At 41.8% G+C, this 22,801-nt stretch overlaps 1 protein-coding gene and 1 long non-coding RNA gene across 5 annotated transcripts in view; both read right to left on the minus strand.

Moving 5' to 3' along the window:
* Window positions 1-2,276: 2,276 nt before the first annotated feature.
* Window positions 2,277-22,801, minus strand: part of VPS45 (vacuolar protein sorting 45 homolog) — a 67,781-nt gene continuing 47,256 nt past the window's right edge. For all 3 annotated transcript variants that reach the window (XM_021004324.1, XM_021004316.2, XM_078154911.1), the window contains one exon: window positions 2,277-2,938. In XM_021004324.1, the coding sequence (XP_020859983.1) occupies window positions 2,851-2,938 (88 nt within the window). In that variant the 3' untranslated portion in view covers window positions 2,277-2,850. The remainder of the gene's footprint in view (window positions 2,939-22,801) is intronic.
* Window positions 15,368-22,794, minus strand: LOC144457505 (uncharacterized). Of its 2 annotated transcripts, none has more exons than XR_013486850.1 (2): window positions 18,773-22,794; window positions 15,368-16,987 (listed from the first exon to the last, which is right to left on the minus strand). It is a non-coding gene; the product is annotated as an uncharacterized LOC144457505 (long non-coding RNA). The 2 variants fall into 2 exon arrangements; XR_013486851.1 differs by having other exon boundaries at window positions 18,720-22,794.

Below are 22,801 nucleotides of genomic sequence, written 5' to 3' on the forward strand. Positions count from 1 at the left end.
TTGGCTAATATGACAGAAAAAGAAAATGACAAATGTTGGGGGTATGTGGGAAAATTGAGATACTAATGCATTATTGGTGAAGTTGTATACTGATTCAACCATTCTGTAGAGTGATTTGGAACTATTCCCAAAGGGCATACCCTTTGACCAAGCAATACCACTACTAGGTTTGTATCCCAAAGAGATAAAAAACAAAAAGGAACAGTACCTATGTGTGCAAAAATACTTATAGCAGCTCTTTTAGTGGTGGCAAAGAATTGGAAATTGCGGGGATGTATACCAATTGGGGAATGGCTGAACAAGTTGTGGTATATGATTGTGATGGAATACTATTGTGCTATAAGAAATGATGAGCAGGATGCTCTCAGAAAACTTGGAAAGACTTACATGGACTGATGCAAAATGAAATGAGCAGAACCAAGAGAACACTGTATACAGAATAACAATATTATATGATGATCAACTGTGAATGATTTAGGTATTTTCAGCAATACAATGATCCAAGACAATTCTGAAGGACTTATGATGAAAAAATTCTATCAATATCCAGAGAATGAACTAATGGTGTCTGAATGCAGATCAAAGCATACTTTTTTTTAAACTTTATTGTTCTTGGTTTTTTTGGGTCTGTTTTCTAACATGACTATAATGGAAATATTTTACATGAATGCATATGTATAACCTATATCAAATTGCCTGCCTCCTCAATGTGGGGTGAGGAGAGGGAGGGAGAGAGAGAATTTGGAACTCAAAATTTTAAAAAAGGAATGTAAAAAAATTTCTAACATATATTTGGAAAAAATATTTTTAAAAAATTAAATATTTTCAATGACTGAAATTCAACTTTTTTCCTTTCTCCCTTTCTTCCTCCACCTGTTCCCCAAACCCCATTTAAGAACGCAAGAAAACCAAAATCTGTTACTAATATGTATAGTCGAGCAAAACAAGTTCCCACATTGGCTATGTCCAATGCAGAAGAGTTGAGGAATCAGGCCTCAAAGGCCTTTCTACTAAGATATTTCGTAACTCATTTATGAAGGATTTAGGTCAAGATATATAGGAAGAAGCTATGTGATGACATCTTCTTAGGGGCTGGGGAAATCTACTAAAATGGCTATACCCTGAGAGGGACCTTTGCCTAACACTGAATCCATAAACTATCCCTTTTCTGCCCAATACTCCAGCTATGGAGGCCGCATATGGAAAGTGACCCTGCACGGCTAAACACAGCATCATTCAGCCCAGGTCCATTCATGGACACAGAAGAGTCAGAGACAATCTACTTTGCCACAGTACCTGGGGCTAACCTAGAAGTTTGGCCAGTGATTGATATATGATGGATGCATTGAGGATCATAGCCTAGAATGTCTAGGAAGAAGGGAGGAAAAAGGAATATATGAGAGGAGAAAGTTTCTGCTTTATCCTCTTAGCCTGAGGTGAGAAGGCCTCATTAAGAATAATATCACAGGACCACAGAACTGAAGGCAGTGGTGGTGGCGGCAGCATGGATGGAGGACAGAGGCGTCAAACAGCCGAGTGCCTGGCAGAAAGGATGCTGGACATTTACTTCCCATGGGACTAGCAAGCGTGGTGTACCCAGGCTTCTTGCATTTCCCTAAGATGTCCCCAATTGGTGTTATAAATCTTTCTGGAACTGAGAAAAATCATTATGTGGGAAGGGGAAGAAATGGCCATTACTTGCAAGTGAGATAGATATTAAATGTTCTTTGGCTAAGATGCTGGAATACCAGTCCTTTCTCTGTCAGCTACTGTCCTAAATAAATATCCCGTGTTTAAAGGCTGATTAGAAATCTTGGTTTGCTCGCAGGAGGGAAATTGAACTTATCTCAGGAAAACAAAACAAAACTAGAAATGAGTCCGATTCTGATCTTCCCAGAGAGATTTTGGATGGGGGCACAGACAGACCAAGGTTATTGATAACATTGAGAATTTCCAAGATTGAATCTGGGTCCACATGTGCCCAGATGCTTTGGTAAGGGTAAGTAGGTGACGGGATAATAGTATTTTTGCTCTCTGTTTGTGTTTGCTATTTGTTGAGTTGTGAGGTCCCACTCAAGACTACTGTCATTAATGATTCCTCATTTTTCACTGGTTTCCAGTGAGAAGTAAAGATGATACCAGAGTAGCCTCCGTTGTTTGTCTTGGAAGAGTTTAAGGCTATGGAGGGAAAGGACTTCATCCGTGATCACTGGAAAGTCAAGTCCCCTCTGAATGTCCATATACAGGAATTAAAATGGAGACAATAAAAACAAACCTTCCACAAAACTGACTTTATTCTATTCATACACAGCTTCTCAGGGCCAAAAAACAATCAAAATATGGGGGAATGAACGTTATTAGACAGCTCTCTGAAGAAGTGCTGCTTCAGAGTTTTCAGAAATTAGTTGTACAGGAATGTAGTTAATGAAAAATGAGTGGGGAAGGTTAGGGAGGGGAGGGAGTGGGAGAGAGGAATGAGGAAATGGAAAACAAAGCATGTATAGCAAATGCTTAAAATTTTCACTCCCCTCTGATCTACTATACTGGTATCCCTTCTTTCAAATTAGACAATCACCAAACCCCATTAGAAACTGAAGTCACTGCTGTGTCAAACACATAAAGAACAACAGGTTTACTGGACCACGAAATAACCGGATTGAATGCAGACCATGATTTACTCTTTACGCACCCGTGACAGTCCTGAAGTGAGTGCCAGTGGCGAAGTAAGTGGTGACTGGTCAAGAGTTGCTCTGGCCTGGACCAGGTTGCGCAGCGGCTCACTTGAAGCCCCCGGTTCTCTGAGATGCTGCTCATCGAGTGACCGGGGAAGCCACCTCCTTCTTCTCACTCTCATCGCCTACTTGTGGGTCTCGATGTTACCTGAGTGGTCTCTGTGCTACGCTTGTGCAGCCCCGCTGCTGAAACTTCCTCTAGGAAACTGACAAACAGATAAGAGGTTACTCCAAGGATGAAAATAAGTCATAGTTTCCAAAATAAGGAGCAAGGTTCTCCTCCCCAGGTCAGAAACGAGTTAACAGCTGATTTGACATTTGGGTGTAGCCTAGAGACCCTGGCATCTCTCCCCACAGCACTTCTCAGGCTCAATACACCCAAATACATATGACTTGAGACCGGAATAATAATTCTGGATTTCCAACCTAAATTTCCAAAAGATTATCCCCTTATCCTTTAATCACTGCAATATAAATGGAATCCAGGAGAGAGGGATGACCATTACGGGCCTCTCTGTAATTTAGGGGATGCTTAGATATTATTCTTAACCTAAGCTTGGGTTTCTTTCTTAATAGGAACAATTTCATAGTACCTAAGTTAAGGGGTGGGAGGAATGGTTGAGTGTCTTTATTACTACCATTTATTAGGCTTTTCTGTTTTTGCAGTGCTGAGTACACAGAAAATGCTACGCAGGCTTGGAGGACCAACATTTTAGACTGCCATGCAAAAGGTAGAAGTCAGAGCAGGGGAAATGGGAGAAGACCCCATTTGGTCAGCTACACTAGCCTAATTATGGCTCTGTGCACAAGACACTCCATCCCTGTTCTCCATATTTTTGCCCTGGCTGCCTCCCATTCCTGGAATGCTCTTTGACCCTTCTCACTTCCGTCTTTTAGTTTCCCTAGCTTCCTTCAAGACTCAGCTTAAATTTCACCTTCCCCATCCCCCTAGCTCTAATGCCTTCCTTGCCGAGATCACCTTTCATCGACTCTCTCTATAGCTGGTATCCAGCTACTTACACGTTGTCTTCCCCATTAGAATGTGAACTTCTCCGGGACAGGAGCTTTTTTTTTTTTTTAACCTTCTTTGTATTCTCATAGTCCCAGAATTTAGCTCACTGCCAGGCACACAGTAAGCACTTAATACATGCTCATCGCCTGACTGCCCCATACTGATATTCAGTGCTTCTGCTACCCAACAGAAAGGTAGATTTAGACTTAATGTCTGGAAAAACTAACAATTAGGGCTGTCCAAATGTAGAACAGGTTCCCTGGGAAGAAAATGTTTTCCTTTTTTTTACTGGAGGTCTTTGAGTTAAGACTGAATTACCAGAATCACAGAAGCTGAGGGTCGGGTTGGAAGGAGCCTCAAAGATTATTTAGTCTCATCTGTGCCCTGAATAAGAATCAATTCTACAACATACCTGGCACCAGGCCATCCAGCCTTGGCTTGAAGAATGCTAGTAAAAGGGAGCCCATGAGCTCCCAAGACAGGCAATTTTATTTTTGGACAGCTCTAATTTTCAGAATTTTTTTTCTTTTAATACTGAGCCTAAATATAATTCTCTGAAACCTGCACCCACTGCTCACACCAAGTCTCATTCATCTTCCACGCGGCTCCTTTAAATACTTGAAAACAGTTATTGTGTTCTCCCCCACCCCCAAGTCTCTTCTCTGTAAAACAGACCCAAGCCAACCCCCAGATGGCATTACCTTGAGATTCTTCATTATCCTAGTTGCTATTTTCTGGAAAATTTCAAGCTTAACAGTGTTTTTCTTTAATGTGCTACACAGAACTGAACACAGTACTCTAAATGTGGTCTAAGCAGGGCAGAGTATTTGGGAACTTCTCTAGGGCCCTCGATGTGACTCATCTCTTAATGCAGTCTAAAATGGTATTAGCTTTTTAGGCTGCCTTATCACTCTAGGCAGCTAGGTGGCGCACTGGATAGAGCGCCAGGCCTGGAGACAGGAAGACGCACCTTTGTGAGTTCGAATTTGGCCTCAGACACAAAACAGCTACGTGACTCTGGGCAAGTCACTTAACCTTGTCTGCCTCAGTTTCCTCATCTGTAAAATGAGCTGGAGAAGGGAATGACAGATCACTCCAGTATCTTTGAACTTTAAAAAAAATTTTTTTTGTGGGGGAGGGTTAGGCAATGGGGTTAAGTGACTTGCCCAGGATCACACAGCTAGTAAGTTTTATGTATCTGAGGCCAGATCTGAACTCAGGTCCTCCTGACTCCAAGGCAGGAGCTCTATCCACTGCGCCACTCAGCTGCCCCTACACTCCAGTATCTTTGCCAAGAAAACCCCAAATAGGGTCATGAGGAATTGCACACAACTGAACAGCAAATCATCCCACTGACTCACGTTGAGGCTGCAGTCCATTAAACACCCCTCACCCCCAACCTTTCTCCGATACACTGTGGCAATCTAGCCACGCCAACAACATGTTGTACTTGCAAATCGGATTTTTTTGAACCCAAGTTTAGAACACATTTATTCCTATTAAATTTCATCCTAACAGATTCTGCCCAAAGTTTTAGCCAACAAGCCTTTTTTTTTTTTTGGTGAGGCAACTGGGGTTAAGTGACTTCTCCAGAGTCACACAACTACTGCGTGTCAAGTATCTGGTCTGACACCGGATTTGAACTCAGATCCTCCTGACTCCAGGGCTGGTGCTCTATCCGCTGCACCACCTGGCTGCCCCAACAAGAAAGGCCATAGATAGTTTTTGCTCTCTTACAGTCTAATAGGGGAGAAGACACGCAAAGTAACTATGCACACAAAAGATATGCACAGGATACATTGGAAACAACTCACATGTGTAAGGAAATAGTGTTAAGGAGGATCCGGAAAGGCTTCTTTAGCTGAAACTTTAAGGAAGCCAGGGAAGCTAAGAGATGGCTATGAAGAAGACAGATAGTTCCAGGGATAGGAGATGGCAAGTGAAAGGTGAGGATCAAAACGAAGAGAATGCTCAACAGCGTCAAAGGCTGCGGGGAAGTCAAGAAGGATGAGGATGGAGAAAAAAGCCATTAGATTTGGTGAGCAAGAGATCACTGGTAACTTTGGAGACAGCATTTCTGCGGAATGATGAGGTCAGAAGCCAGACTGCAGACTTAAGGAGGGAGTGAGAGGAACGTCAGTGGAGGCATTGATTGTACACAGCCTTCTCAAGTTTAGCCATGAAAGGGAGGAGAGATACAGAATGATAGCTAACCTGTCAAGATCCTTTTGGACCTTACTATAATCCAGGGTGTTAGCTATCTTTTCTAGCACTGTGTCATCTACAAATATAACAAGCCATTCATTTATCCAAGTCACTGATTAAAAAAAGTGTTAAAACAGCACAGAACCAAAAAGGCTATCTTTTGTCTCAATTCTTACCTAGCCCATAGTTACTGAATGGGCATTGCCTCAGACAAACTGAGACCTGGGAAAAACCTTAATTTAGAAAGGCCAACGTCACCCACTGCATCCAGGGCCATTACAGTTGTCTTGACTTTGTCTTGTCACTGGACTCGGATGACTCTGGAGGACAGAGTGAGGCTGATGACTTTGAGCAGCTCTGCCTCACTTCAATGCAGTTCACTTGAAAGTCAAGACATCACCCTCCTGATGTCACCGGTTTTTTTCGAGAAAGAAGGACAAACAACAAGTGGAGATCCCTGGAGCACCCCACTAGAAGCATCCTTGTAAGAGGACATTTAAATAATTAGTGACTACTCTTTAGGTCTAGCCATTTAAACAGGTATGAACACACTTCACTGTACAATTATCTGACACATGATCTCCCCATTTTGTCTGTAAGGATAGCACAAGAAACAGTGTTAAATGCTTTGCTAAAATACATTTTACAACATTCCTCTAATCTACCAGTCTAGTCCATCAAGGGCAATATTTCAAGAAGCTATGATTTCGTCAGTGGTGGGCAGCCTCTCCACCAGTGCAGATTGTAATCAGACTATGATTTATGGTCTTAGAGAGTTACTCAGGGCTCAGAGAGGTGAAATGACTTGTTCTACAATCACACAGTAGTTAAGGGTCAGGTATTCCTGACTCCTAAGGTCTAGCATTTTATCCACCAGACCATACTGACTCTCTTTGAGGCTAATAATCTTGTCCAAAAGGATATGAGCCAAGCCTGCCGTGAACTGTTCTTGATGAAGCCATAATTGTGCTTTCCTTTTCTAGATGTCTACTAACAATCCCTTTAGCAATATGTTACAGAATTTTTGCTAGGAATCAAAGTCAAGCTCATTGGCCTATAGTATGCAGACTCCACCCTTTTCTCCTTTCTGAAAATTAGGAAAACACTCTGCCATTGAGTCCCATGGCACCTTTTCAGTTCTCCATAATCTTTCAATAATTACTGACAATGAATCAATAATTACATCTGCCAGTAATGTAGCTTGTTTGGGCCTAATGATGTAAAATACTCAATGGTGGCTGGGTGTCCTCTTACCAGCTTCCTATTTATCTTATGTATCAACTCCCTATCAGCAATTTTTGTTTGGCTTCTCCAAAGTTGAAAGATTATTCTCCTTGTTAGCAAAAACACCGCAGTTTTATCTTCTCTCTGTTGCCTCTTTTCATTATTTCATTTGCTATAAGCAGTGGTGAGGTTTCATCTTTGATTCTTCTTTCTCCTGACCCTGCAGAGATTTTTAAAAATCTTCTTTTTGTCCTTAATATCCATTTTGAACTTAAACATTCCTGGTATTATTTGTACAGGGCTATGTCACTGTTCATATTCCTCCTCAGTTACCTGTTCTTATTTCTTTCTTCTGTAAATATCTTTCTTAAAAATCTGATGAGTTGATGAATGGGTTCCCAGAATATCTACAGGGACAAGTTTAGACAACTTCCTTTCTTCCTCCTGTTTGGAATTGTTTCTCTTTGTATCTTCAGAATTTCAACCTTGAGACCTTTTCATCCTACTTCCCCCACAGAATTTTAGTCCATGGGAATCCTACTTTCTCTGAATCCTGTGGTTAAATCGTGCCCAACTTTCTTCTCCTCTCTCACATATTCTGAGATGAGCAGGTCCCTTCCCCCTAGATTCCTATCATCTTAAGTCAGCATGTTCTTTCTTTTTGGTAAGAATCAGGTTCAGAACAACAGTATTCCTCATTGGCTCCTCTCTCTCTCTCTCTCTCTTTAAAAGGCTGCTCAGAGTTTATTAATTTCTGTTGAGTTCAAAGTAAACAAAGTTCCTGAGGCTGTTGGAAAGCACAGAGGTGACTTGGATAGTGTAAAAGAAAGAAAGAAAGAAAGTGTGGTTTCTTGTCTTTATTTTTGGTGTTTTGCTTTTGTTTTTCCTTAAGACACACACACACACACACACACACACACACACAGACACAGACACACACAAACAGCTTCTATTCTTAAGCAGCTTGGAGGTGGGAAATGGGCTCAGATGCACTTCAGAAGTGGTGAGTGCCAGGGAGGGTACTCCTGCTTGTGCAGAAGGCCCAGGACTGGTCCAGATGCGCTTGCTGAGCTGTGGCTTCCTCCTGAGTGATGAGGAAGGTCACTGGTGATTCTGCCATCAGCAACCTAGAAAGTTCCTGAGTGATCTGAAGATTCAGATGCTGTTGTCATGAATGGATGGCTCAATTTCCCAGAGAAGCAGCTTGGCCACCACTGGCCTCAGCCTGATACTGTCAGACCAGGACAGTAGGGGGCTGGGCAGGAGGGTGTCCCTTCCTCAGAGTACACGGTGCTTCTCATTGGAGCTGTTGCTGGAGGTGGAATCCCAGCACCTTTGCCATCATGAGTTGCTGTAAGATCCATTGGGCAGGATTGTTGTCGCGTCGGTCATTCCTGCTTCTTGCAGCGATGTAAACCTTAGCAGTGGCTCCCAAGCAGCCCCCGTCAGGCAGTGGGCTGTTAGAGACGTCATCAGTGCCTGAGCCCCAGGCCGCAGAGCCACCCATTTGTACAGAAGACCACAGGAATATACCCCACATTAGCGGAAAATGGGGGAGTTCTGTGGATTTGGTCCCTCCTCTTTGTTAAGAACAAAATTGTAATGACCAAATGTATTTTTATTATTCGTAGACAGAAAGCCAGTATTGAACTCAGGAAGCTCTGAGTTCAGGTCCTGTGTCTGACATACGCTGCCCATGTCACTTCATGCTGTAGTGCTGTGGCCTGCTCTCTAGGACCATGATCTACAGGGAAGGTGCTGGTCTGCATTAGTAGAGGAAGCTCCTAGGGCTTGGTCTCTAGCCCTTTCCTTATCATTAATATACTTCCTGGAGACGTTCTAGACTGGATACCCTCTTGAGACCCTTCCAGCTCTAAGATTTTCTGATTCTGGAGCAACCTGACTCAAACAAAACTATCTTCTACACAAAGTTAACAAGTAACAGGGGATCTTTATTTCATGCTTTGCGCCTTGAATCCATCGATATTTTCAAAGAAAATGTGTGATTTTCTTAGTCAGTGAACCCGATTTTGATTCTTGGGGAAGATCTAGAATGGATCATTAAAGAGACAGGTGATGAAGAGCTAGAACAGGCACTAATGGCTTCATCAATGCCAAATTAACCTCATTTCCTTTTCTGACAGAGGCAGCTGGTGTTGCGGCAGATATAGTTTGCTGGGTTTGCAGTAAGGAAGATCTGAGTTCAAATCCAGTCTCAGACATTTATTAGCTGTGTGACCCATGGCAAGTCACTTAACATTTTTTTTGCTCAGTTTCCAAAACTATAAAATGGGAATAATAATAGTACCTACTTCTCAGGGATGTTGTGAGGATCAAATGAGATAATATTTGTAAAAAGTGCTTAGTCTTAGAAAGTACCTGGCATGTCGTAGGCCCTATGTGAACGCTTATTCTCTTCCTCTGACAGGATTATAAAACTGGAAGAAGGGCAGCTAGGTGGCACAGTGGATAGAGCTCCAGCCTTGGAGTCAGGAAGACCTGAGTTCAAATCTGGCCTCAGATACTTGACACTTAACCAGCTGCGTGACCCTGGGCAAGTCACTTAACGCCAACTGCCTCACCAAAAAAGCAAAAAACAAAAGAAAACAAAAAACAAAACTGGAAGATATGGGGAATGCTTTGGATACAGTTTCCCTAGATTTTAGCAAAGCTTCTGATGTTTTTCATCCTACTCTTTCTTTAAAAAAATATTTTTTTCCCCCATTACATGTTAAAACAAATTAAAAAAATTTTTTTTAAAGTTTTGAGCTCCAAATTCTATCCCTGCCTCCCTCCCACCCCCCTCTCAGAGAGGGTGAACAATCCAATATAGGTTATACTTGTACAATCATTTCACACTATTCTTGTAGAGAAGATGGAAAGCTATGGATTAGGAAAGAAAACAAACAGATGGACTCTGAACTGGCTGGATGGGCAGCTATGAATGGTTTAATGTCATGGAGGCAGGAGGCCTCCAGTGGGGTGTCCCCTGGCCTTGGACTGCTGAACATTTTTACTGATGACTCAGATAAAGGCACTGAAGTTGCTGGAATAGTTATCCAACTGGTCGATGGAGTCAGGACACTGGATCCCGACTGGCCAGAATGTTGGGATGAATCCAATAAGATGAAATCTCACAGGGATAAATGTAAAATCTTGCACAAAAGATCAATTTCACAAGTAAAACATGGTAGGATCATGGATAGATAGCAGTTATTCTGAAAAAGATCTAGGGTTTTTAGTGGACTGCAAATTCAACATGAGTCATTAACATTATGTGCAGCAAAAAGGGTTAATGTGATCTTGGGTTGCATTAGGAGAGGTAGAACTTCCAGGAACAGGGAGGGTGACAGTCCCACTGTGCTCTGCCCTCCTCTGGAGTACTGCCTTCACTTCTTAGCTGTAGATTGTCGAGCTGTGGGCAATTAGGATGGTAAAGGGCCTTGAATCCATGACAAATGAAGACTGGTCCAAAGAACTACCATATTTACATGGAAAAGAGTCAAAGGACATGATAGTTGTCTTCGAGTATTTAAAAGCTTGTCATACAGAGGGATTAGACTTGTTGCATTTGGCCTCAGACGGAAGAACCAGGAGCCAGGGGTGTCAGTTGCAAAGACGTCATCTTAGGCTTGATGTCAGAAAAAACTACCCAATTGTCAGAACAGTCCAAGAGTGGCACGGTCTGCCTTTGGGCTGGTTTCTCCCTTGGGGGAGAACTTCAAGCAGAGGCTGGATGGTCACATGGCTGGATATGTTTACAGTGGTGTGGATCAGATGGTCACTGAGGCCCTTTCCAATTCTAAAATTCTGTGACTCTGAAATTTACCCTTAGAGACCCTTCTATACAAATGGGCCAAACCTTAGGTTTCTGATCTCCTGCACACTTCTGAGCTCCTGTCTCACTTCTCTCCAACTGGATTTTGTTTTCTGAAGCCACCTTTACTTTATTTCCTTAAGAAGTCTATTTGGAGGCTTGTATTACAGATGAGTCACTGCACAGAATGCTTGAAAAAGTTATGAGTGATGAATATGTTGCTGTTTGGACTCCAAATTTAGATCTTGTTTAAAAACACAAATATGAAGATTGACTTTTTTTTCCTTTTCGATTTATCAAAACTAAGTTATCTTCATTTAAAAAGAAAAAACCCACCTCCAAAATCAACTCCTTTTCACTTGGTACTATGAACACATAATCACTTGGTAGAATGGGGGTGGAGTGCAGGAAGAAACAAAAGCCTCACTTGTAAATTTTAAAAAAGCAGCCTCAAAGAATGCAGGGTCATATTCTCAAAAGCATATTTAACTATTTAGAGTTCTTGGTAAGGAAAAGGCCATTAAGCAACATAGGTAGGATTAATTTTTTCTAAACATAAATTTAAATTCAAGATATACCTTTCTCTCTTCTCAGTAAATACTACACATTTAACTGATTCTGTGCCAAAGACATGAACTGGAAGACTGACTGGATCAAAACTGAAGGGTGGATGTAGTGAAAAGTGAAAAGGACCTTTTGGTTCAGGGGGTGGATGAATCAAAAGAAAAGAATCTTGGGAATTAATGATTAGGAAGAATATAATATCTCCATTAATGGAGTAACAAGCTCCTAATTATGGCTAAATACTGTCACCGAGGGAGCCTAGGGGGCTGGTGCTTTTCAGTACTGAAAAATCCTGAAGTTCTAAATATGATCTCATGATTTGGAGGCACTTAATGGCCTCAGCCTGAATGCTACCAAGACTGGTAAACTCTGTCCAAACTCTCAGCAACAATGGATGAGGGCAAGGGGAAAGGCCTATGAATCTCTAGCCAAGCCTGGGAATACTAGACAAGTCCCGTGCAAAGACCGTCTAGGCATGTGTTCATTTTTGCAAATGTTTACTGAATGCCTGCTGTGTGTTAGACTTTGTGGGGGATACGAAGATGAGGAACACCCAGACCTTAGCAGGCTCTGGGATTGGAGTTACTTCTTCCCTGTTTCCTGACAAGGGCTTCTGGTAACAGCTCCAGGAGTGAAAGGAGATCTGTGAGAAAAGAGCCTCTCTCCCTGCCGTGGCATTTTCTCAGCACAATCCCCCTGTGGACTTTCTACCCTCTCTTCCCATTCTAACTTTAACCCTTTGTTGAGCCAGGTCAACCTCCCATCGTCCTCCGCCCTCTCCTCCCATCACCCATCACATCCTGCTGAATGCCTGCTCTGGATTACTCCTCCCATCTGCCTCATTCACTCCTGAATGTAAACTTTCCACCCAAACCAATCATTCTTCTGAACATCCCTATGCCTGTCAAGGGTACAGAAGGGGGCCTGGCCTGGGTCCTGTTCCTGAGAATGGAAGGCACTGTAAAGGGTGAGCAAATCTGCCTTTGTTCATTCACAAGCATTCTGATTTGTCATATCAACATCATGGTTTATGAAAGAGGGTTCCATTCCTTTAAACCATTGTTTTTAGTGGGTCACGCTGTATATTTTCTTGGTGAAATCAACAAGGCTATCACTTATCAAGCATTCTAAGCGAGTTAATCATAGCCTCCCACTCAAGGAAGATGGTCAGCTATGATGGAATTTCAAGGGAGAATCATTCTTCTACTCTTTGCCTCCCATAAGTGAGGAGAGAAGGGAGTATGATTAAAAGCGGAGCCTATTCAGATCTCTGTTAGTGAGGATTTTAGAATGTCATCTCTTCCAAGCTTTAGCCTTCAGGAAGTACTTACACATAAAATACTCAAGATGGGGATGGGGATGGGAATGGTAGGAAGAAAAGAGGAAACTAGCATCTATCTTATTTTTTAACGCTCTATCCCAGGGAATTTTTGGCTTCTGTTTTGATAGCTAGTTCTAAATCACTTCTGGGAATTTTGTTCTTATCTCTAATCTAAATCTCTACTGTTAAAAACCAAGACCATCAACAGTGTGGGCGAATGTGTGTGTATGTGCTGGTGGTTTCTCTTACTCTCCTACAATTTTTTCTGTGAGCCAATTCATTTCTACCCTTTTCTCTCCCACCAGGCAAATGAGCCCCTTTTCTCTTACCGACTGATCTTGCTGTTGCTAGATATATTGAAACTGCCTCAAAATTAACTTTATCCCAATTGGCCAATATGCCACAAAATGGCCCTATGATGAACCTGCCTCGGTGGTATAAAATGCAGGTCTGAGATCACAAATGAAAATGATTTGGAAGTTAACTTGAATTCTTCTGATACTTCCTTAGTAATTATTCTCCCTGCCTGATATGGCTCTGTCTATATTGAGATTTAATATTTTTGTCAGTTTAGCTATGACAAATGCTAGGAACGAAGACTCTAGGGTTTTCTGCTTAGATCAGCTTCTCATACAGATGCCTTTATCCTTTGAGTCCCAATTTTATTCATTTGCAAAAAGCAATATTATCAATACTCACCATGTTTCCTGAACCACAGAGGAGCAGAGATTAAAATTACTGATGAACAAAGGTATACCTTTGGAACAGGAGTGGGGAGCCTGTAGCCTTCTAGGTCCTTAGGTGCAACCTTCTGACTGAGTCCAAGTTTACAAAACAAATCCTTTTATTAAGGGAATTTGTTCTGTAAAGTTTGGATTCAGTCAAAGGGCCACACTTTGAGGACCTAGAGGGCCACGTGTGACCTTGAGGTCACAGGTTCCCCATCCCTATAAATAATACTATATTCTAAAATCTTTGGTTAAAATTTTTTCTTTTGAGTTTTATTACCATTTAAGAATTTGTAATATCAACATCCACTGACACCCTAAGTTGACTTAACTTCTGTACCTAAATGCCTTACATGCATCATCTTTTCTATACCTAGGAAAGAAGATAACATGCTCAGACTGCTGTGGGATACATAAACCAGATCTGTGACTTTCTGTATTCAAATGCTAACAATGAATTCTACAGCTGTTTCTAAAAATATATCTTAGATTAAGACACCAAATATTCTCCTGGGATCCTAAGTCCCAGTGAGATTACTTTTCCCTTTGACACCTTCTTAGGACAAGGTAGCACAATTCTGCCTTTTCTAAAATGTGACTGTTCCTCCTCTCACCTTTACAATAACATAATTAAGGACTTGAACTATGAAAGGGAAAAAAAAATGGAGCGGCCTTGGTGTTTGTCTCTTTCCTGCACAGAGAAACAGACTCAAAAATGTAACTAATGACACGGACACACAGTTCTACATGTAACATTCATTGGCATATCATGTGAAGAGAGGAGAGACAGATAACCCTCAAGGCCTACAAAGCTAGCGATGGATGGTATCCCTTGGGGAGAGGACAGCCTAAGATATCAATTACAGGGAGGTCTGAAAGGAGGTTATCCTCTACGAATAAGAACAGCTACTGATGTGCTCTCTCATCAGTAAGAACCACCAAGACAGAAATAGTGTTGGGACAACTGCAACTTGAGGGTAGAGACCATTCCTTAGAACAAACAAAAACCCACCACATCAAGAGAGTCCATTCAGAGGACTCGACAAAAACTTCAAAAACTCTGAAGATGTAGTTAGTTAACTCTGTGGAATTCAAAGAGGATGTCGTGGTGTGTGTGTGTGTGTGTGTGTGTGTGTGTGTGTGTGTGTGCGTGACAGAGAGAGAGAGAACTACAGACTTCTTTTCTTGACAGTATTTTTCATCACTGTCCTCTATGAACATTTGTATTTGGGCTGGTATTGCCATCCCACCTTTTAAAGTCTCACAAAATAAGGCTTTCAAAAATACCATTTTGGAGGGGTCAGGGAAAGGGGAGAGTGGAGGAAAAGAGGTTGTCCAAAGGTCTTTTATATCATCAAGTCAAAACAAAGGCATCCTAGTAAGATAGAAAGGGGACTACATTTGGGATAATGATCCGTATGACCTGGGCAAGTCATTTTACTCGTCTGGGCCTCAGTTTTCTCACTGGTAAAATGAGGGGGGTTGTGTTTGGTGACCTTCAAATTCTCTTCCAGTTCTCTACCTATGATACTATTAGCCTAAGAAATCATTTATAAAGAGCCACCCCACACTGTCCTAGTGACAGACCACATGTTCAACCATTCCCTCATTTAACCAGGGGACAGCAGCCTGCTCTAGACAAGACAATGACAACTCGAAGGCTGAACTGAAGACCATATCTCCCAGAGTAATCCAAACGGATGCACCACCATTTAACGGTTTGGCTGAACTGAAGCCAAGTGACACACTCACTTTAAATCAGAATTCTGGGTTAAATTTCCTTTAATTTGCATAACAGCAAATAGCAAAATAGCAAAAAAAAATTATTAAGTTTGAATAATAATGTGTTTGTGATTCCAATACTTAGGGAAGTTTTTTAATTACTAAGAGGGTTTAACTCCATCACCATAGCTCAAACCCACTGACCTATTACAGTAGGAGAGCAAAACTTGGTGACTTAATCTCAACAGTGAAAGCCATGGCTCTGATAGCTGGTCCTGAAATACCAATATGTGGGGAGTGCCCTCTGGATTCCTCTCCCTTTGAAATGCAAATTCTGTCACAGTATCCTAATTTTTCTGTAAATAATTCAGAGATTGCTCCAACTCACAGTCACAAGAGAAGCTCCAAGTTTCTAGTATTACTCGTTTAGGTAGAGATCTACAAAGTACCCGTTGACAGTACGAATTTGCTCTTTGGTTCAAATTTACTTACAGTAAATAAAACGTGTCAGCTAGTTAAAAAAATAAAATGCACTAAACCAAACCCTTAAGCAAAAAGTCCTGCCTGACATCTGCCACTGTTAACTGCTACTAGCAATCAGATGCCTCTTTGGGTGGCTAACCTAAAAGCTGCCACTTTTAATCAAGTTGATCATTTTAATTTGAAAAGAATGTTTATCACTTCTAATTTTCACTCTCAGTAATGTCTGGGCAGCGTAAATTTTAAGGCACAACTGAACGTTACTCTATTGCCTTCCTAGCCTTTAAGCCTCCTCTGCTTTAATCTGCAATATTCTTCAGAAGGCAGAAAACTTAAGGTGGTGTATATTTGACAAAAAAGGATTTTGCTAATGACATTTCAAATTAGCAAGGGATTTTTTTTTAAAGGCATCCTTTTCAAAATGGCTAAACTTCAGGTAGGCCTGGAGGGAGACATGGAACAGGAGTATTTTACTTGTTTGCTGTTTGATTCATTTATATTTACTTTGCTGAAAGTCAGACATTTGGGGTAGGATTTTGCTCCTTGTTTTCTATGCTTGTTTGATGAACTGGGTTTTGGTGACAGTGGTTATGTTTATGACACAATTTTTTTAAAAAAGCGTCTCTCTCTTAATCTACGCACCAGCACAATTTCTGTTACCAGTATAAATTCAGGGATATGCCCAATGAGCCACACAAGCAACAGAGTTTGGCATAAATAGCCTCCAACTTCTTCATACATTTATGGCTGACCCACGAAGGGTTCAAGCTTGAGAGGGAATCGGACAATTGGAAGATCATAGTTCCAAGGGGCAGCTCCTGTCACGTTACATCTTTACTCTATGTAGACAGTCTAGTGCCTGTGAAAAGTGCTGAACCCACAGGGCTCTGGTCACCCGCAGCTTAGGCAGACTTGGGCAGTGCTGTGGTTTCACACATTCATTCAGGGCCTCTTTCTTGTGCCACCCCACCCACCCCACAGCGAGGTCAGGCATGGAAGGATTTCTTTCAGGGGATGACCAGTCTGATCTCGGCGGTTCTTTTGATTCTTGGCCTTTCTGCCCACACTGCCAACTCAAGGTGTCAACTGATACTGGCAGGGACCAGGGCTCTTCAATATTGATTAGACAGACCATCCTAAACTCCAACCAGGACACGTTTTGTTGCTAGGCGGAATCATTCGCTGCAGAAATATTAAATACATCCAAAATGAATATCTCTAGGATAAAACTCTCCACTGATTCCATATAGCTGGAAAGTCAGGGATTTAAGCTTTTACAATATACTTAAGTCTACGGGAGGTAGGAAGAGAGATTTCCTTAATTCATCTTCTGTTCCTACTCTCCACCTCACCCAGGATTTTCACTTCTAAGCTTACTACTGTGTAGGTTTATTTAGGCTATGAATGGGAAGGTACTATATATGATATAGTTTACCCACCTGGGTAACAGGCTTTAGCTGGGTCTAGAATTATTAGGGTGCTAGAGGAAATCACAATTGAGATACCAAAGCAACGTACAACCTGAATTGGACATTTGATAGTTTTTCGTAGGTAAATACGCGTCGTGCAGGTAAACAAAGAGAAAGGACAGAGCAGAACGGCAAGCGATCTTGATGAGGCAAGTCTGGAGATGCTCGAGGGCTGAGATCTACAGAGGATCCTTGGAGAGGCAGATTCTACACTAGGACCTCAGTAACGGGGCGAGTTTTCAAGATACCATTACAGAAGCCAGTGCTCAGAAAGGGCCCCTTCTGCAGCAGGTCTTAGCCTTCAACAAGAGTATGGAAGTTCTACCCTTATAGAAAGCTCTGAGCAGCTGCTCCTATTTATTTGCATTTCATTACATATAAAGAGGCAATAAAAAAAAACATGAGTGATCGCTAAAACTCCTACTGACTATACACAGAGTAGAAAATATTTACTGCCTCTGCGTTCAGAAGACGATTTAAAAAATAAATGGTCCTGTGAAAATAGCTACGTTCTGTCGTCTCAGCTAAGTGGCACAGTGGATGAGCGCTTCATGCGGAGTAGGGAAGGAAAGCAAGAAGCCTTTATCAAGCACCTCCTCTGTGCCAGGCACTAAGCTAAGTGCTTTACAAGTTGCATCTTATTTGATCCTCACCACACCCCCGGGAGGGAGGTGCTACTATTACTCCCATTTTGCAGATAAGGAAACAGGCAAGCAGAAGGGACTTGTCCAGGGCCACACAACTAATAAGTGTCTAAGGCTGAATTTGAACTCAGGTCTTCCTAACTCCAGGTCCAAGTGGCCTATCCACTGTGCCACTTAGCTGACACTGAATCTTGACTTAAGTACTAACTGTGTGAACCTCGGCAAGTCACTTAATCTCTCTTAGTTTCAGTTCCCTCATCTGTAAAATGAAGATAATAATATCACTTCCCTCACAGTTGCTGTGAAGAGAAAAATGAGCTAACATATGCAAAGTGCTCTGCAAGCCTTAAAGTGAGGTAGAAATTCTAGCTATTATTATTATCCCGTCCCTTAGGATCTTGAAAGGAAGCAAGCCACTTTACCTTATATGGCCTTTAAATTTAAACAAATACAGGCACAAGCCATGCTTCATTAGGTGGTTATACAGAAACAAATAGTATATAGCCAGACATTTTACATGTGCATGTGTGCGTGCATGCGCACACACGCACACACATACACCCCACACATACTTTTTTTACTTCTCTGGAAAGCCTGAGCCAAAGAAGAGATAAACACTTGACAGACTGTTTAAAAAAAATAAACAACCCCCAAACCAAGCTATAGCTTAATCTATAAATAATCTCAGAGGCGATTTAAACTTCTGATTCAAATAAGGCACTTTCCACTTTAAAATCTATGCCTGGGGCAAGGCCAAAAGGGGAGAGGAGAGGAAGATGGGATCCCTTCCAGATATCCTACCAGCTTATGCTGGAAGAAGTTCTCTTAATACACAGGTCCTTCTGATTTCTCACCAGAAACGGAATTCCTTCCAGCAAACGGGCAAGCGTGGCCTATGGCTCGGAGTCTGTTTCTGGTGCTGTGTTCTGCAGAGAAGCTATGTGTGGGAAGAACTTCTGAGAAGTAAAGTCCCTGGGGTTGGTAACTTGAATTTCTACCTATGACAGGCAGTGGTCACGTGGATGCCATCTTCTGGGGACAAGCGGGACATATCTTGACCCTACTCTTGACACCAATCTTCTGACTATTTGGGGTAAAGAGAATTTCCAAGTTAGTCTCAACTTCTTTCCAGTTAAGGACTGTACCCAATGTACCTCAGATGCTTTCAACTGGGCCTTATAGTTTCTAAACTACCTCAGAAGGATGTGGGAAGATTATTTTCGAAGTGAAGTAAAATACACCAAGCCACACCGGTTTTTTATCTTATCAGAATCCATAGTGACAGGTGACAGAAAGGGAGCCACAGGCCAAAATAAAAACAGAGAGTAAAAGGCCACTGTCCCCTGCCCTGATCTGCTGTGGTCACAAACACGGTTTGTGTTGACAGAGCTGCCATCATGCCAAGAACTTGGGGTTTCTGCTAGGCCTCGGCTGAAGGTTCAGATGGAGGCGAGTGTGTCCTCTGGCTCAGGAATGCCCTGGGACAGGGGTTTTCCACCCTGTTATGGAGCAGTTCCTGTACCAGTGCATGAAACCTCCAGCTACCAGCTCACATTTCCTTCCTATTCACTGGAATATCTGCCAGGGCTGACCCTTGATCTCTCCAGATTCCCCACGCTGCTCTTTGTTCTCTGCCTTCTGGGGGTACATTTCTTCTTAAAACATTTCCCCTTGACCAAAGAGTCCGGATCTTTGCTAACCTGTGGAAGTTGAGATTTCTAAACTGCTTGTATTTTTGCTGAAAAACAAACAAAATCCCAAATCCTGATGATGTTACAGAGCTAGAGACATCAGAAAATAAATTAAACAAAACCAACAACCCAGCAAAACGGCTGTATCACATTTTCTTTTTACCAAGATTTGGCATCTTCTGACTCAAACCAGTCCCCATTAAGCTGAGGCTTACAAAGTGTTATTTTCAGTGTCCTCGTAACTGCACCTCAGTATGTTTAAGGAGCTGCCAGCTTTAGCTGGGAGTTACAGGTTTACTGAGCAGGCTCCTGACAACAAAGGTGGCATTCACCTTGCAGATCAAGCCACACTGCTAAGAACTTCACGCCACTGGCTAAAATTGTCTTCATGTGGCAGTTGGATACTTAAGCATTTGTTATAACTGATCTCTAAAATACACATTTTACTATCTAGTAAGTGTTCTATGAAAAGGAAACAGAGTCTATTGGAACTAGAGATCTGTAAATGATGAGTATAAAAACTGAACAATGAATGATATGGTCAGGTGAATTTTTCCCAGCTGACGAGTATCTTGGCAATTCTTTAAAAAACAAAAACAACTCCCATCAGAGATCACTGGTTCAAACCTAGTATCATTCAGAAAGATGGCAGGCTTGGCAGAGATAGATCAAAACTGGATCAGTAAGGGAATATCTGGTCAAAAGAGTGTTCAGGGCTGACTTCCTTAAAAAACTGTCTGCTGTGGTGGCAGCTAGGTGGTGCAGTGGATAGAGCACTGGCTCCGGATTCAGGAGGACCTGACTTCAAATCCGGCCTCAGACACATAACACTTACTAGCTGTGTGACCCTGGGCAAGTCACTTAACCCCACTGCCTAGCCAAATAAAAAGAATTGTCTGCTCTGGAATTCAGATACTGACTTCAGGGAAAATCTGTATGCCTCGTCTTAATCTCTGATTTTAAGCGAAAAGCAAACTTACCCTTAGGAATAGGTCAGAAGGCAGCAGAATCTCAGTAGGAAAAATGTGTCTTTCAGAGGGGTTACTTGGGGATCAATCTTTCTGAACTCTGACACATGTTTTTGAGCAGGGGGTATCTAACTAGACATGGGTGGGTTATTTCGATAAGCCTAAACATTGAGAAAAAAGATCCTTACATATCTCTTCGTGGTCAACAGACAAAACTCCTTGATTCCTAAAGTGAGTTTACATTATTCAGCAATGAGGATGATATCATCCAAGCAATAATTTCAAAGGAAAAGCATTTTTCTCTGCAAAGGGAAGCAGATGATTGGCAGAGTTCGGATAGCTTAGAAATATTAAAAGGAGTTCTAATTTGAGACAAAAATTCAAGTTACAACCACAGGAAAGATTTCTGTTTGCCTGCTTCCTGAAAACTGTGGCAGGAACATGCTTTTCTTCTTCCACCTGGCTTTGAGAATACAGCAGAATGTCAATCACCCTCCTAGCCAAATGTATTAGCTATCTACCAGTCAGAAGTCATTTCTTCCCTTTAAGAAAATCAGGGCAAAACAGTCCACTTCTATTTGATTTGTGGCATATTTTAAATACTGAGCCATGTTGGCTCCACTGCACAGCATGCCTACTGCCCAAAATGTACTTTGGGAAAGCAAATTAATTCCAATATTAATATAAACCAAATTTAAGCATAAAAGTATCACTGCAACCAAAAACTCCCATAATTCATCCCAAAGCCAAGTAGAAATCATTTGTACTACCTATTATTTTGCCTTATCTATAAGCCATTAATAAAGATGATTAGAAATATAGAGAGGTTTGATGGCCAATCAAATCTCCTGCCATCTTAAGATATAGGAATGACCTTCTCAATAAGATCACATAATTATTTTCAAAGTGGAATAAAGCAGAGCCAAGTCACAACTGTTTTATCTTGTCAGAGGCAGAACCCATAGTGACCATTTTACTCTTAGTACTCAGTATCCCAAAGAAACTCTGAGACTGAGCAGCTGCTGAATAACTTCCACGGTGTGGCCAGCAGGCCTCCCCTCCTGGATCTTTGGTTTCACCACATTTCTATTACAGCAAATGGGAGTGGGTCACCTGTTTCATTCCTTCTTACTTTTCTCTTCTGATGAGTTAGTTTATAACACAGCAGACTGAATGATTTCATTACAAGACGAGGGAGTTTTGTATATTCTGAAGGGGGAGGGAGTGAAGAATGGATAGAATCCTTAAATCTTTGCTTGGTTAGCAGCTGGCACGGGAGGGCAGAACTGTAAGACTGGACTGTGGAAGACGGGAGATATAAAAGAATATGACTTCTCGATTAGACGCACATGACCCACCTACTGCTATTCACAGAGTATCCTAAATGGCTCTCCCTCTCAATCGCCATTCTCTTAATGTTCAGATGCTATGGGAATGCAAAATCATTTTATCATTAGCCAATGCTAAACATAATTAAGAAACGTAAATTTTCTTCAAGAAAACTGATATAATGCCCCGTGAAGCCAAATTTCTGTAACTTCTGGGTTATGTGTGACATTGCTCCTGTTCTTCAGTACGGGTGATCAAGTGATGACTATGTTGTCATTTTCTGAAAAACCTTTGAGGATGTTATTTTGGGGAAGGAGAAGCAGCTGGAAGGAAAGGATGAATAAAGAGAAGTTTGAAGTTTACTATCAAAATGGGGAAGCCCAGAGATGTCCAACATCAGCATGTTATAGTAGAAAGAGCGTTGATCCTGGGGGTCTGGAGACCTGGGTTTGAATCCTACTATCAACACACTTATTAACTATATAGTCACACAGGTGAGAATCTTCACATCTCTCATGACAACATTTACGCCTATCTCACAACAGCGTTGTGAGAAAAATGCTTTTTAGAATTTAAATCGGTATAGAAGTAGGAGCTATCAGTACGGCTTGGAATTTTCAATGATCCAGTGTCTGTGGTTAAGTTTCTTTCTCCTCTGAGATACAAGGACAATAGATTTCTTACATTAAGGCACTGCCCTGGCCCCTACTCTTTAGACCAGTGCCTTAACAAAGTAATTGAGAAGAGTCTCAAAGGATAGACTCCATGGACTAACACCAAACCAATGTGTGAGCCAGCGCTCTGGGACAAGCAGCCTCCATGAGCAAACCTTTCTCATCCACAGGGGATGTGAGTCATGCTACCTGGGGTAGAGCTGGTGTTGCTGTGTCTTGTA

Source organism: Phascolarctos cinereus, unplaced genomic scaffold (genome assembly GCF_003287225.1).
Source record: "Phascolarctos cinereus isolate Bilbo 61053 unplaced genomic scaffold, phaCin_HiC Scaffold_5;HRSCAF=322, whole genome shotgun sequence".
NCBI classification, from domain to species: domain Eukaryota; kingdom Metazoa; phylum Chordata; class Mammalia; order Diprotodontia; family Phascolarctidae; genus Phascolarctos; species Phascolarctos cinereus.